This window comes from Lampetra fluviatilis, chromosome 31, assembly GCF_964198595.1.
Source record: "Lampetra fluviatilis chromosome 31, kcLamFluv1.1, whole genome shotgun sequence".
NCBI lineage: Eukaryota > Metazoa > Chordata > Hyperoartia > Petromyzontiformes > Petromyzontidae > Lampetra > Lampetra fluviatilis.
Genome location: NC_136305.1, coordinates 3,898,952 through 3,915,462, shown reverse-complemented (window position 1 = coordinate 3,915,462; position 16,511 = coordinate 3,898,952). Strand labels below are relative to the sequence as shown.

Here is a 16,511-nt window from a genome sequence, read left to right as displayed (position 1 = left end):
TAGGTGCGTGACGTCATTTATGGACGGCCCCGAAGGTTTCTATTTGGTATTTGAACATCTTAACACCTTCTGTGTTTTTGCCAGAAAGGGTAAACCCTATTATTATTTATATTCTTGGTTCTTTCGGTAAAGTCACGTAGAAGGGAATTAATAAAATAAAAAAAAATAAAAAATGTCCTTAAACCCGCCACGACCCAACACAGCCAATTAGTAAGGTTTGTTACGTAAACAGAACATGCAAATTCGTTACTAGTACAGCACACCGGTGTGCTGGAGAGCCAAGCCACAACATTTACAATCCGAGTACGACGTTTCGCCAGTAATTACAACTAGCTTCATCAGGCGACACAGCCAGATTTGTTGAGAAGTCTTCCTGTTTAGTTCCTTAAATAGAGGCGTAGATGTGATGACAACACGTGTGCGCTCTGCTTGGGGGGTTAATGAAAACATACAAACGACTATGAGTATCCATTTGCGCTTGGGTTATTTATATGGTAATAAATGTCGAGTGTGTGTCCTAGAATCGCCGTACCAACGGTTATCCCTATTGAAGTAAGGTTACCTGCATAGCCATGCATTGAAACAATTTATTATTTGATTATTCGCTTCCAAGCAGCACGAAGTCTGTAGCTATCCGAACGGTTAAAATGATTTTTTATTTCTCTGAATTTCGATAATTGGCCAGTAGTAACTAGTTTTGCACAGAACTATCAAAATCAATTGAGTGTCCTCGTTGACACGCGTGTTCCGCTACTGCTGACAGTTGCATTCGAAATTATTTAATATTTCTTTGGTGTTCCTTCAGTTATATATTTACGCGATCTCACCCAAAAACAAAACACCGATATTATCGATGATATTGGTAGCGAAAGCCTGCTAACTTAAGTGTTAAAACATTTCAGATTAATATTTCTTTGGTCTTCCTTCAGTTATATATTTACGCGATCTAACCCAACCAAAAAACACCGATATTATCGATGATATTGGTCGCGAAAGCCTGCTACTTAAATGTTAAAACATTACAGTGTTAAAACATTTCAGTGTGAAACATTTCAGTGTTAAAACATTTCAGATTAACATTTCTTTGGTGTTCCTCCAGTTATATATCTACGCGATCTCACCCAACAAAAAAACACCGATATTATCGATGATATTGGTCGCGAAAGCCTCCTAACTAGTTCAAACATTTCAGATTCTGAACACAAGTAATGCCCCCCCCCCCCCACGGGGGATGACCTCTGACCCCGGCCGAATCCGGTTCCACGTTTTGGATTCGGAGGGCGGCAAGGCCTGGGCTCAGTCAAAAGCCTGCGCCCTCAAAACCTCCCACACTCAGTAACTCGGGTAAACGTCTTCGCCGCGTTTTTATTTTAAATTCTCCTCATAAACGAATTCTACGTGATAGGCAGCTGGCTGTAGAGTTGCGTGCGGGTTTAAGTTCGTGCGAAGGGAGTGGAGGTGCTTTTAAAGGTTTGACGCGACGCGGTTTTGTCCTTAGGCCCCCCCAGGTCTGCCCTTGACAGGTGACGGCGGTGCGGAGTTTTAAGTCGGGTTTGTTTCGCCACCGTTAATTGTAATAATCACCAGCTTTTGTCATCGCTAAAGTAAATTGTGCGAAGGGATACGGGTGTTGTTTAAGTCGCTCGTTGAACAAAATTGATGCGGCGGTTACGAAGCGCCCGTACGATCACGTACGGGGCCCTTCGTAATGTGATGACGTTAAGTTAAATGTAACTGGGTTTAAAGCATTTCTATACACTTGTGCTGAATTAAGTATAGGTTATATCAGCCGTAAGTGTATTGTTATTCTACGCTTTGTATGAAAACATAAGCATTGTGTGATTCTCTGGACTTGTAAACAACATTACGGAGACGTTAATGCGTAGAGGGCGCTGTTTGTACTACTCTAATGACCTCTTTACCCTTACTGCTGTGTTCGTCTTACGTTTAAAGGCTTATATTTTGCTCTCAATACAACACAACTTTAGGAACGAAACAAGGACATATTTACAGCGCTCAGAGTCTTTAATGGAAGTTACTTTTTCTCCAAAATGCGGTATTTTTTTCTGTCAATATTTAAGTTGTACATGTACTGTACAACATGCCATTGAAATTATGCCATTAAGCCCGCAGTCCCGCAATGTATTATTAAATCCGTTGTTTCATACAATCACTTGCATTACAGGAAACGTTTACAAAAGTTTGTCGTTGTGTGTGACTTTTGCAGTCATGCAGCGCATTCGGACCCTGGCCACTTTGGCCAAGAACATGAAGACACCTTTGCCCGCTACTCATCAGAGTGAGTGACTTACCCGCATGGAAATTAATTATTCGTGTTGTTGTGTCGTAGACAGTATAGCATAAGCATACTTGGCTTTAACATGTTGTCAGAGATTCGTCAGAGAGCACACCCGTATTGCAAATGTTTTAGACGACACACTGGGTTCCATCATGGGACCTCCTTTGCCAGCACCAAAATGTGATAATAGGTTTCCCCCCCTTTTTTCTGGCAACAAAACAGGTGTTAAGATGTTAAAATACCCAACTGAAACCTTTTACAAGGAATCGTGTCGCATTAACCACAATGCTTGTGATCAGAATGCAAGCAAAAACATGCTCTGATAATATATGCATTGTCCTTGAAACTGGTTGGTCTACACCAGAGACAGCTTTCTTTTGAGCCTTGTCTCAAACATTTATTACTTACGTGTTAAATGTCTTTTGATTAGTCGTTTTTTTCAGTATTTTTATGACATTTATTATACAGTACTACCCTTGGATAATGTTATATTATTGTCATAGAAATGCATGATAATATTTTGCACTGGTGCCATAAAATTGTGTAAATGGTGAGAAAACATTACGCTAGAAAGATGAGTGCAGGCTGGAAAAAAATGGATTCAACAACACACAAAGATGCTGGTGGTCTGCATAAGGGACAGAGCTTTTGTAAAGGCAATACACATCTTTCAGTGTTAAATCTGAAGCCAATTAAGTTGACAGCCATGGAATTGTATTCACCGTTTCGTTCTGCATTGCGATGAACAACGTGCGACGTTCACGTTCATCGTGATACCATATTGCAATATATGCATACTCGTGCATATCCTACACCAAATCATTTTAATCTGTGTGATGCCTCTCACAGTTCACACAAGTGCTGCTGCGAGCAATGCGATTGAAGTGTTTGTGGACGGGCAGTCGGTGATGGTTGAGCCGGGCACCACGGTGCTACAGGTGATGATTGTACCTTCAGTTCTCTCTACCTTTCCTTGTGTTGGGCATTGCATTTTTCAAACCTCGGCTCCATGTTTCTTAATTCATACGCATGTGTTGTGGTGAAATTAATGGCTGCTATAAAAAGACAAACTGCCGCCAATCAGAATTAGTTTCGGAGATAAAAGAGTGTAGTAATGGGCATGCTACTGGGTGTGTGATCAAAATCGCGCATGGGGAAAAAGGAGATGATACTTTTTTTTAGGGATGTGATTGGCTACTGCATAGTTTTTCAGAGGGATTGTATTTTTCACTTCAGTGCCACTACAACCAGATGTTATTGAACCCCCTTAACGACTCATGTGGACTGCAGGCATGTGAGAAGGTTGGTGTTCAGATCCCACGGTTCTGCTACCATGATCGTCTGTCCGTCGCTGGCAACTGCAGGATGTGCCTGGTGGAGATAGAACGGGCACCCAAGGTGGGTCTGCACATTCATCGGTGTTATTACTCAATACAGACAGTACATTTTATTGGTTACGTAAAGAAATATGTATTTTTCCTAAGTTTATATCATAGCGCACCTTTTCTGTTACAATGTTTCTCTCATGTAAAGAAGATTTAAGTGGAATATTGTGTGTTTAAGGGTCTTGCAGTAACTATACCAATATTTACCATAGTCTAGCAAGTGCTGTTAGGTAGAGTAATAATATATCTTTGTAACATCTTGTCTTTCAGCCGGTTGCAGCCTGTGCCATGCCAGTTATGAAGGGCTGGAATATCTTAACAAATTCTGAAAAGACCAAAAAAGCCAGGTACAGCAATGTGCTTTATATAAAAACATGATGAGTGATATAATGTTTGTTTGTGTATGCATGTAGATTGGCTATCAAGAAACAAATCCCATCTGTTTCAAAGAGCAATTTTATACGTTTGAATAATGTCTCATTGCAGGGAAGGCGTGATGGAGTTTCTGCTTGCAAACCATCCTTTGGATTGCCCCATCTGTGACCAAGGTGGCGAGTGTGATCTGCAGGTAAGCGCGCATTCATAAAACCAGACATGAGGTTTAAACTAAGGTTTAATCCTGTGTTGGCTCAATTTTTTGAACAGCAACATAATAATTAACACCCGGAACCACACAGGCATATATTTTTTCGTACCTCCGATTAGTATGGTTGGCTACGTACGGTGCGAAAGAAGTTCAACATACATACATACACATATACCTTACGTGGAATTGATACCTGCGCACCACAGGACCAGTCGATGATGTTCGGCAGTGATCGGAGCCGTTTCACCGAGGGCAAGCGAGCCGTCGAGGACAAGAACATCGGGCCGCTAGTGAAGACCATCATGACGCGCTGCATCCACTGCACGCGATGCATCAGGTCAATTTGCCATTGTTGTGAAACCTCTGTGTTGGTTACCCTTGGGCCAATTGAGACGCATTGACTTGGTAGAGGTGAGCCAGATTGAGTTGGTAAGCTGAGTCACGTTGACATAGCAGATTGTAAGCTCATTAGCAGCACTACTTTGAAGTGTTCTGTTGGCAAGGTGTTGTGTAACACAAAAAAAGTCTTAGTTCATTGACTCAAAGAAGAAAGAGGTGGGATTCATGCCTGTTTCATGTGTGTTACATGCCTGTTTTTGCATGGTGTGGTGATATCTATGGGCGAACATTGTATTTCTTTACTGGATGACTTAAAACATATTCTTTGGTATAATGCATGGCTCCAGTGGCTTCTTAATATTGGAGACAAGAGCATCCCATTTGGTCGCAGACGCATATCTGAAAGCACACAATGCGGTGTTTAATAGACTGTAGCATTAGCGTTTTAATGAAAGAGCACATTGGGATGTGGTGTTGGTTCTGTGTACACGTTTGGAGTCTAACGTAACCATTAGCTTAGTGATTCACAAAGACCGTGCTTGGTCCTGGCGTTGGTGCACGCTAGGTTCGGGAGCGAGGTTGCCGGCGTGGACGACCTAGGCACGACAGGCCGTGGCAGCGACATGCAGGTCGGCACCTACATTGAGAAGATGTTCCACTCGGAGCTCTCGGGCAACGTCATTGACCTGTGCCCCGTGGGGGCCCTCACCTCAAAGCCCTACGCCTTCACCGCCCGTCCGTGGGAAACAAGGTCCCTCTGCCTTCATTATTTCGCCTTTGCTGTGCATGTTTTGTAGTTTGCTGTGATGGTTGGGGTGCCCCGGGGAATTTGTGAAAAGTCTCTTTTAAGTTTCAGGCGTGCTTGGTGAGTCTAGTCTCCAGTCCTTGGGCGGTGACGCTGCCTCGTGCTTGTTGCAGAGTTTCACGGATAGATTTATTGGCCACCATGGTTATTATTGCGGGTGTAAAAACCATGATACTATCTGCCATCTGTTTCACAGTGGACGTGAAAGATCCCCTGGTGTCATTCGCGAGAATAAGCCATTGTGTGCGGGTGTCGGCGGTTCAAATTTACCAAATTCTTAAATTACACAATTTGGATTATGCATAGAAATCATCACCCCCTTCTGACAGACGAATTCCCCGTTTGCAGGCCAGGTGCTGAATCACCCATGTGCCCTCACAGACAGCTGCCGCTGGTGGTGCCTTTTCAACTGTTTGAGATGAGATGATGTAAAGTGCTCTTGAGATGTCAGCATAGAGAGTGCTATATCAAACACAGATCATTATAAAGATGTTATCTCCCTCGCCTGGTTTGCAGTAGGTCGTGGGTTCGATCCCAAACCTGACACCTGCATGTTTATAGTTTGCATGTTTTCTCTCCATGGTCACGTGGATGTTTTCTCATTTTTATCCAGTTTTGCCCTCCACATTTAGAAACGTGCATTTAGATTATTTGGCTATTATAAATCCCACACTTCGATGAGCGGGCTTTACCTGGTAAATAAAACATAGGTTAGTTTCAAATTGGGCAGCTGTAGCACTGTATCAGAATCCAAATCAGAATCTTTATTTAGACTTCAGGAATCTGATGAGCTATGAAGCTCTTTTTCAAAGATGTCCAGTATGGTGGGAGGGTGTGTTGAGGTTGCCGTTTTACCATCGCGGACAACTTACCATCACATTGCCGTGTGCAGGAAGACCGAATCGGTGGACGTGCTGGACGCCGTTGGCAGTAACATCGTGGTGAGCACGCGTGGTGGCGAGGTTATGCGCATCCTGCCACGCCTGCACGAGGACATCAACGAGGAGTGGATATCCGACAAGACCAGGTGGGGGGGACCCGGGGTCTGTTCCACCCTCATTTGTTAGTGGGTGACAAATATCGGATGATATAGGACGAGGTGAAAAATTAAATCAAGCTGCATGAGAAATATGGGATAACAACATCTCACTCGGTTTAACACGTAGGCTTTCGCGACCAATATTATCCATAATACAGGTTTTTTTTTGGGTTAGATCTCGTAAATATATAAATGTTTCGTTAAACCCTTCACCACCTGACAGCCAATTAGTGAGGTTTGTCACGTAAACAGAACGTGCCAATTCGTTAATAGAACAGCACACCGGTGTGTTGGTGAGCAAGAAAAGATTGTAAATGTTGTGGCTTTGCTCTCCAACACACCGGTGTGCTGTACTAGTCATTGGCATGTTCTGTTTACGTGACGAACCTTACTAATTGGTTGTGTTAGGTGGTGGTGGGTTTAACGACACATATTTACGCGATCTATCCCAAAAAAACCTGTATTATGGACATCTCACTCACTGAGGAGATCATGAATCACGGTGGTCTCTTGCTTATAAAAGTTAGAAAAAAAAATTTCTGTCACCTTTTAGATGCGTGCATAATATTGCTTTGACGCTTTATTCATGAAAAAAATACTTTTAGTGTCGCAAATAATAGCACCGCCATCGTGTGCTGCAATGAAGTCTTAACACGTAAGAATGTAGCATCACTAGAGCAACTTCATGATGAGATTGACCAAATTTTTACTCTGCGATTTCTTTTCACGCAAACAAACGATCTAACTCGGCATGAACAGCCGGGAACACCGCTTAAGGACTTATCCAACAAGTTCACACCTCTTTTACGAATTGAGTCATCCTCAAAAGAGTAAAGGGTACTGGATTTCATGATTCACCTACTGATCGACTTTTTCCTTGGAAAAGTGCGATAGCTAAACGAGTGTTAACGCCACCACATCCTGCGTGACAGGGCCCTGGAAGTACGGCCGTAGAGGCTGTCGCAGCAGGGGGGTATGTACGTATGTACATTGAACTTCTTTCGCACCGTACATAGTCAACTGTGTTAATCGGGGGTGCGGGGGAAGGGCAACAAACCTAAGTGACCGATGATAATTGCTTTTTTACCCTTTTATCTGGCAACAAAACAAACACCCTTTTTACCAGGAGTCATGTTTGCATAGACCACAATACCTGCAGTCATAATGCAAACAAAAAACATAACTCTGATAATGTATGCACTGTCCTTGAAGTTGATTGGTCCACACCCGAGACAGCTTTCCTTAGAGCCTAGTCTCACATGGTGTTGGACCAGATGACGCCAAAAGGCGCACAACTCAAAGACAATGCACCATCAGAGTATGAGAGCTCGGGGTAAGCATTTACACCATTGGTACCTCATTTGCCAGAAAAAAATATGATTATTGGGTTTTTACCCTTTTATCTGGCAACAAAACTGACACCTTTATTACGAGGAGTCATGTTTGCATAGACCACAATACCTGCAGTCATAATGCAAACAAAAAACATAACTGATAATGTATGCACTGTCCTTGAAGTTGATTGGTCCACACCCGAGACAGCTTAAGTGACCGATGTCAAGCTGCCCCCCTTTGCAGGTTTGCGTACGATGGGCTCAAGAGGCAGAGGCTCACGCAGCCGATGGTGAGAGACGATCAGGGCCGCCTGGTGCCCTGCGGATGGGAGGAGGCGTTGGGTCGAGCAGCGGGCGCGGTGAGTTTATCCTTTTCCTCACTTTTAACGCAGAATCCTCTTTCTCGGGCCGACTCGACTCAGGGCAGGGTTCTTCAGCTGTATTTTCCTGCGGGCCACGAAGTGAGATTGGCGTGTGCTGGCAGCCAAGTGACGTTATTTGGTGATGCGTTGTGTCGTCGATGGAATGGCTCACAATAAAAAAAACAATTGTAGCCTTTTGCTTTTTTTCAAACTCCCATATGAAGAAGATCATGTGATAGCTAATCTATACCCCCTGTCTCCAGGTCTCTTAATTCTTTGCGTGTATCACATGTATACAGTGTTGGTATCTTTGTCTCTCTCTTATCTGATTAAAGTGTATCTCTGATTCTGTGAGCCATTAATCTCATCAGGCCAATGTCAATGCAGTTGAAACTGCCCCCTCTTAATTATCCTCTATGTATTTATTCCATGAAAAAAAATACCCTAATTGTCTCAGTGAATTCTCACCTTGGTATAAGGCTACGTATCTACCAACCTGTATTCCAAACAAAAACAAAGATCCCCCTTATAGCCTGACCAGACTTTTTGGGCAAGTGCTGTTAGCGAGCACCTATGAAGGCTGGAACGGTACATGAGGGGGTGAGTCGCCTTTGTCTCCCAAGTGGCGATGTTTACACCCTGCACCAGGTACTCATTTTAGGCTGAGTCGACCTTGAGGAGGCCCAGGACCAGTTCAGATAATTGTCACTGGTGTTGGCCATGGGACGGAATCGAACCCTGGGTTCGTAACACTGCGAGCTAACCGCTACCTGAACGCTCCCTACCCACACACACATTCACCTACCCATTTACTCACCAATCCACCTGCCTGCCCAGATACCTAGTCACCTACTTACCCACTTAGTGACCCGCCTGCCCACGCACTGGCTAATGATCCTGTGTTGTATCTCTGTGGATTCAGTTGCACGGAGTCTCTGGGAGTGAGATCGCGGCGATCGCGGGAGGAATGGCGGACGCCGAGTCCTTGGTGGCCCTGAAAGACCTGCTCAACAAGCTGGACAGCGAGAGCCTCTGCACGGAGGAGATCTTTCCCATGTCTGGTGCTGGGTAAGCTGTGGCACGGCAGAGACGCCAGCATTGATTTGGATTTTTTGTGTTAGATGGCAGCGTTTGGTCAGCCGCTCGTGTACCGTAAACACCGTGTGTGTTGGATTGGATACGCAGCACTGACTTGCGGTCGAACTACCTGCTGAATACGAGCATCGCGGGCGTGGAGGAGGCGGATGTGCTGCTGCTCGTGGGGACTAACCCGCGCTACGAAGCGCCGCTCTTCAACACGCGCATCCGCAAGAGGTCAGCCGTCCACGAACGCCTTTCACTCTCATATCCGCTGTCTCGCTCCCTTTGCGCATGTCATCTCACCTCACACTCTTTACACGCTCGCTCACCAGCTCACTTGCGCCCTCGCCAGTTCACTCGCTCCGTCTCCTGCTCACTGTCATTTTCTCATATTTCCTATCCACTGTCTCGTCCGTTCAGACACGGTTTTGCCCACTCATTCATGTCCTCACTCCAACGCTCTCATTCGCCCATTCGCTCCCTTGTTTGCTCCCCCTTGCCTCTTCACTCGCTTGACCGCCGCTCACCTGCGCACTCGCTTGTTTACCTGCTCATTCACACGTCCAACGGCTCGCTTGCCGGACCACTTGCCAGCCTTCCCATTCACCTGGTTGCCTGTTCACAGCTTGAACTGCGTTGCAGATTTCGGTTGTCTGTATGTGTCCTGGCAGCTGGCTGCACAACGAGCTGCAGGTGGCTGTCGTGGGCACCAAGGTGGACTTGACCTACACCTACGACCATCTGGGTGACTCCCCACAGGTTTTGAAGGATCTGGCCTCTGGGACGCATCCCTTCGCAAAGGTACAGGGAGCAAATGTGCGACCGTGAATAAGTCAAATAAAATACGCAATCTATCGATATCCTATTTATTTATCCAATAAACAGACTGCTAAAATGTATTCTCGCTTTTGTAGACAAAGGCTAAATGTCAGTGTACTTGTAATGTCGTGCCTGTGTGGTTAGACGAGGTGGTAAAGGTGAGGAGCATTCTTGAGGGATGTATATAACTGCAAGATAAAAATGTATTTTGCTCTACTTCCCTCTGCTGACCACCACGTAGCACAGCGTCGCGGTTATCTTGGACAAATTACGCATCGTGGTTGTCCAAGCATTATACTGACTCGACGCTGCTTAGCTTCCGAGATCTGACAAGACCGCGTGCATTCCGGGTGATTTGACCATCGACCCGTGTAACATATACGGAGTTCAAAATCTGGATGTTAATTATGATTAACACATTTCTGCGGAGGGAGCTGGTAGGAACGTTGGGTTGCTCGGTCAATGGCCAGGGTCAACGGCGGCGTAGTGTATTCCGTAAATATGCCCGACTGTGAGGGCGGGCACAAGCCGGCGTGAGTAGGTTAAACGTTGAGTTTTATAAGGGCACCACGGGGTGACCAGCCCCTCCCCACCCAGCCCCACCCCACCCAGCCCCTCCCAAATATGCCCGACTGTGAGGGCGGGCACAAGCCGGCGTGAGTAGGTTAAACGTTGAGTTTTATAAGGGCACCACGGGGTGACCAACCCCTCCCCACCCAGCCCCTCCCTGCACGACGGACGGACACAATAATCCCCTGTGGGCGGGTGTAACCAGGAGGTTCCTACCAGTATAATTGTTTTGATCGGACCAATGGCAAGAGAGCCAATTGTAGTGCTCCTGCTGATCATGATGATGATGATGACGGTGATGTGTTATCCAGGTTCTTGCGGCTGCCAAGAAGCCCATGGTGGTGGTGGGCAGTGCCGTTCTGCAGCGTGGCGACGGCGCTGCAGTCCACGCAGCAGTGAGTGCCATCGCACAGAGTGCCCGCCTTGCCATCGCTGGCACCTCCCCCGAGTGGAAGGTCCTCAACGTCCTGCACAGGTGATGCCCAGTGGCTTCTGACCAGTTGTGTGGAGTTCGGCAGCTGCGTGCGGCTCTTCAAGGACTGCTTCGTGACGTTATCTACTCGGGGCCACCGTCTCGTATTCACGTGCATTGAGGCTCTTGAAATATTTGTTTTTTAGTTTTTATCGAATTAAAAAAAATGGCTCTTCCTGTTATTTTGGTTGCCGACCCCTGAGATAGGAGAAAAATAACCGTTACTTGATCATTTAGGTTTTACGTTAGAATAAGACCCTGGCTAGCTGGACTAATAGGAGGGAGCCCTGGTCTAGTGAGCTGAATGTACAGACCATGACATTCGGTGTGCTCTACAATACTGCATGTCGGTGTGAGGGTGCGCCGCACGATTGATGTAATCTTCTAGATTGTATTAAATGACTATGTACGAGATTGCTTATTATGCTAAACAGAGTTCCATCATAAGGAAGTAGTGCTCTTGCCAATAACATTAGGGCATTCCAGCAGTATTGTTTCAACCCTATTGATGAAACCTGCAAGGTCACAACTGGTGGTGTAGAGTTTTGATAGCTTAAATAAATGCCATCGGATAAGATTGGCCTGGAAATCCATGTTATTGGGTTAAAATGTATTTTAATTGGAGAGACAAATTGAAGTCTCTCTAATTACCCATAATTATCCACAACAGTGTTTCAAGAGTTATGCAATTTTCTAGAGAGGTGATTATTCCCAAAAACGTATTTTTGACTCTCAACCTGGTATGCGATAAAATAATTTTCGTTGTTGCACGCTCTGGAAGAGTGATTGTTGCCGTCTGTTCAGAGTGGCGAGTCAGGTGGCTGCCTTGGACCTGGGCTACAAGGCGGGTGTGGACACTGTCCGTAAGAGCCCTCCCAAGGTGCTGTACCTGCTGGGGGCTGATGGGGAGACTGTGACACGTGCACAGCTGCCTAAGGGCTCCTTCATCATCTACCAAGGTGAGAGAGCCCCAAACTGTGATGCCTTCAAAAATGACTTGGGGGTCATTTAAACCAAATGTCCCAGGATTTGATATACAGTAGACTCTCGATTTATCCGCGTGCGGTTTACCCGATTTGCAGATTAACTGCGCACCTGAGATTTTGACGTAAATTAATGACTCGTGGATTTTCTCTGATGCCCAAATTAATATTCTGTTATTCTTGGAAATATTTGTTACAAGTCATGTGCTTAAACCGAACAAATATGTGCTCGGGTTAATCCGAAATCCACGTGATGGCCTCTACAGTAAGGTCCACCAGTCGCATATCTTTACAATAGTGGGTGGAGTTTGATTGATGTTGATTGACGTGGCTCTGCCACTTTCCACTCAGTAGGCCGAGTCTTCTGCGCGCGAGCAGGAAAATTTTATAACTGAGCACGCGCATCGATCGGATGATCGTTATTTTTTGGCATAGAGATCCGCGGAAAAAGGATATTTTTTAAATATCTGTGGCAATCCTCCCCATTAGCACGGATAATCGAGAGTCGACTGTACCTTGTATTGTGCTACTGTTGATTTATTGAATGCTGTTTGGTGGGGAGAGGTAGGATTGGCTCTGCATATGTGTGATTGACCAATCACCAAATTAGCCTGAATGCTCCCAAACTCATCCTATGTCGGAAGCTAAGCAGATTTGAGCCTGGAGAGCATTTGGATGGGTGTAACTATCACACAAACAGATTGTCCTAAGACTTGCGGAGCAAGTGCAGTACAGCAACATTCATCATTGAACTGCAGTTGGATACTCCAGCGTGCCTTCACCAACCCCGTACTGCTCAGCGTGCTGACATATGCTCAATCCTTACGAGCAGCACGTCCAGCAGTGGATGTATTCAAGGGCTGTACTTGTACATGCTCGATTGGCTTTGGAATCCCAGAGCGTTATTTCCAGCACCCCATAACGCACTCGCCTTCCTGTATCGACTGTGGTAAACACCCCCACCCCCCCTCTGTTGCCACAGGTCACCACGGGGACACGGGTGCCCCCATGGCCGACGTAATCTTGCCCGGCGCGGCCTACACAGAGAAGACGGCGACGTACGTCAACACAGAGGGACGTGCCCAGATGACGCACTTGGCCATCACGCCACCCGGCATGGCGCGCGAGGACTGGAAGATCATCCGCGCACTCTCGGAGGTAGGGGCTTAGTCGGTGATGGCTCGTGGGACTGGTTGGATTGGTGAGGCTGCTGGGGTTTGGTGAGGTTCGTGGGATCGGTGAAGCTTGGAGGAGCTAGTAGGGTTGGTGGGGCTGTTTGGATTGATGACGAGGCTGGTTGAGTTGGTGAGGGTAGTGGGGATTGGCGAAGTAGAGGTGTGGTCTGAAGGTTGACTAAATTGGTGGGCTGTTTGGATTAATGTGCCTGGCGTGGCTTGTGGGAGCTCATGCAGTTGATATGGATGGTGGGGGTTTGTGCAAGAGCTGTGTCTTGTGCAGTTGGTGTGCTTGGTTTGGATTGGCTTTGTTAGTGGGACTTTGATTTTTTTTTTAAATCAGTCTGGCTGTGGTGGGGGTTGGTGTTCATATACAGGGTGCTTAAAAAATGTTAACACTTATATGGGACTATCGTTTTTAATGGGAAAAGAACAGATAATACACTGTTACATGATAACAAATGTATGCTAATAGCTTCAAAAAGTCAAAGAGTCTCCACTTGATCGCCATCATTGTCAACACATGCCTGGAATCTTCTCCAGGTGGTCTCCAGGGCCCAGAGGCACATTTATTGTGGTATTGTTGCAAATTCTCAGAAAGTGTTAACATTTTCTTTGAAGCACCCTGTATTGTTAGGGCCATTATACTGGTAGGAACCTCCTGGTTACACCAGCCCACAGGGGATTATTGTGTCCGTCCGTCCGTCCTGCATTCAAAAATATGAGGGATGGGGCTTGGTGGAGAGGGGAGGGTGGGGAGGGGCTGGGTGGGGAGGGTGGGGAGGGGCTGGGTGGGGAGGGTGGGGAGGGGCTGGGTGGGGAGGGGAGGGTGGGGAGGGGCTGGGTGGGGAGGGAGGGACTGGGTGGGGAGGGAGGGACTGGGTGGGGGAGGGTGGGGCTGGGTGGGAGGGGAGGGGCTGGTCACCCCGTGGTGCCCTTATAAAACTCAACGTTTAACCTACTCACGCCGGCTTGTGCCCGCCCTCACCGTCGGGCATATTTGCGGAATACACCACGCCGCCGTTGACCCTGGCCATTGACTGAGCAACCCAACGTTCCTACCAGCTCCCTCTGCAGGAATGCGTTATATGGTGTGTGGGTTTGGTGTGACTAGTGCAGTTGGTGGGCACTCTGTGGTTGTTATAGCTGGTATAGTTGCAGGGTTGGTGTCTGGTACAGCTGGTGTGGCTGATGTGGTTGGTGGCTTTAGTTGGGCCGGTGGGGTCTGGATGCCGGGTGGAATTGGTGTGGTCTCGTCAAGCCGCCGAAACCGGTGGTTCCTCTAAACCTTGCATAACGCCGGCTTCCTCGACACCCCTGGGATTGCCGTGTGGCAGGTGGCTGAGATGACCCTGCCGTACGACTCGCTGAAAGAGGTGCGAAAGCGTCTGGCCGAGGTGTCCCCCAACCTGGTGCGCTACAACGATGTGGAGGAGGCAAACTACTTCACTCAGGCGACCGAGATGGCCAAGGTCTGTCTCCTCTGGCATTCCATAGTTCACCTCATGCACCCAAGAATAAGGATTTTGCACGTATTTTGCACTTGAATGCAAAGCATCAATTAATACAATACATTGCTATGTATTTTTTTTAAAAATTGCCGTGTGTCATTCCACAAGACGTGCGTTTGTTTTATGAGTCCCCGGAAACTCGACTGAATTATAAGATCTAAGTTCAACAAAGGTTACAAGTCAGAAATAAGATGGTAAAACAATCCCAAGTTAGACATGAGACAACTTAAGGCTGACTTGGTGCCCCTATTTCAAAGTGTGACATTTAACTCAATGCCTTGTTCTACCTTATAAAATATTAAACTGGTGAAATGTATACCATTTACAGTTTATAGAGTCTAAATGCCCAGTGCATTGCCATCTTCTATGGTTTGATGTGGTGTTAGATGCAAACCTTCGTTTTTCCCGCGTGCATTGTGTATTGAAAGTGTTGAACCATGTGTACATTGCCTCGTATCACTGGGGGCTGATGTTGTATTGTCTGCTTGCAGCTGGTGAACCACGAGCTGTTAAATGAGCCCCTGCAGCCTCCACAGCTGACATTGAAGGACTTCTACATGACAGGTCATTGTTGCAATGTGTTGTCGTACACTTATGAACAATAACCATAGTGCAACTGAAATCAAAAGTAGAGTTATGAAATTGCAGGTATTTTATAGAGGTTTGTCGTATGGCGTGAAAGAAGTTGGGCATACATAAACACATAAGGTGGTTTGTGTAGTGCAGAGCAGTACAAGTGAATTTATGCACATGCTGAAACACAACTCACTCGTAACACACCATGGATATTCATATTACCACACAAGCACATTCACACGCTCCACCCATACTCACACTACTCACATGCAAACTGCATTCCACACTCACCTACTTAAACACACTAATCCACATTCATGCACATTACTCATCCACAAGCAGATATTCACATTGCTCACCTCCACACACAATCACATTTTTTAACACACTACTCGCCTGTATACACATGCACCCATTCACCACACGTGAACTTCTGTGCGTGCGTGTTCTTTCTCGCAGACTCCATCAGCCGGGCCTCCCAAACCATGGCGAAGTGTGTGAAGGCGGTGTCGGAGGGAGTCAGGGCTGTCAAGGAGCCCCTCTGAGCAAACGGCAAAAAATATAAAAATTGTCCACCTCATTGGGTGGACTAACCAATGGCGTCACTTGGAGATAGAGGCTGAGCCTCCCTTGTTACTCCATTGTGGGTGGATGTTTAGCTTCTTGCTAGGGCTGATAAGCGTAAACCAAGCCGATTTATTGTTTAGGCTAGTCTCCATTTTACAGCACTTGTGACGCTACTGGTAAAATTAAGTGTGGTCCCTTCTAAAAAATATCAACCACGCACATAGTCCAAGGTAATAACAACGTCTCTTGCATGTTCACCCACGTCTGTAAATGGCGTTAATTAAAATGAAGAGCTTTTGCTGTGACTGTGTATAATGGCACAAGTACCTTTACACTGTTGCAGAGTGCTTGGTTGTCTCCGTTATAAATAAAGCCTACTTGTCTAAACACATTCGATTCATTGTCAAGTTCTTTTAAACGTTAACGGTGTACCCAAACAACGCATGACACATTGAGAGAGTACTCGATAAGGGCAATTCAAATATCATTTTAACACTGTATCGTGCATGGTATAAACATAAAACGTGCACATTTTCGGGCAATGTATATTGAGCAAATAGGTGCAGAATTAAGATGAGAATGAGAGTGCAAATCAGAGATTAGACTTCC

General features: G+C 46.1%; 1 protein-coding gene across 3 annotated transcripts; it reads left to right on the top strand.

Moving 5' to 3' along the window:
- The first annotated feature begins 1,260 nt into the window (after window positions 1-1,260).
- Window positions 1,261-16,282, top strand: NDUFS1 (NADH:ubiquinone oxidoreductase core subunit S1). Of its 3 annotated transcripts, none has more exons than XM_078870901.1 (19): window positions 1,261-1,344; window positions 2,228-2,299; window positions 3,149-3,237; window positions 3,590-3,697; window positions 3,955-4,031; window positions 4,171-4,252; window positions 4,477-4,607; window positions 5,175-5,360; window positions 6,307-6,441; window positions 8,032-8,146; window positions 9,072-9,217; window positions 9,335-9,463; window positions 9,901-10,030; window positions 10,930-11,093; window positions 11,895-12,049; window positions 13,056-13,231; window positions 14,586-14,720; window positions 15,251-15,323; window positions 15,795-16,282. In XM_078870901.1, exons 2-19 carry the CDS (start codon window positions 2,230-2,232, stop codon window positions 15,878-15,880), a joined length of 2,187 nt encoding a protein of 728 aa, XP_078727027.1. In that variant the 5' UTR covers window positions 1,261-1,344; window positions 2,228-2,229; the 3' UTR covers window positions 15,881-16,282. The 3 variants fall into 3 exon arrangements, with proteins under 3 accessions (XP_078727027.1, XP_078727029.1, XP_078727028.1); XM_078870903.1 differs by lacking the exon at window positions 1,261-1,344 and adding an exon at window positions 1,377-1,470; XM_078870902.1 differs by lacking the exon at window positions 1,261-1,344 and adding an exon at window positions 1,377-1,523.
- The last annotated feature ends 229 nt before the right edge of the window (window positions 16,283-16,511 follow it).

Coding starts and splice junctions, on each gene's coding strand:
- NDUFS1 (XM_078870901.1), top strand. CDS start 2,230: ATGCAGCGCATTCGGACCCTGGCCACTTTGGCCAAGAACATGAAGACA. Junction 4,608..5,174: donor CACTGCACGCGATGCATCAG/GTCAATTTGCCA, acceptor GGTGCACGCTAG/GTTCGGGAGCGAGGTTGCCG. Junction 15,324..15,794: donor GAAGGACTTCTACATGACAG/GTCATTGTTGCA, acceptor TCTTTCTCGCAG/ACTCCATCAGCCGGGCCTCC.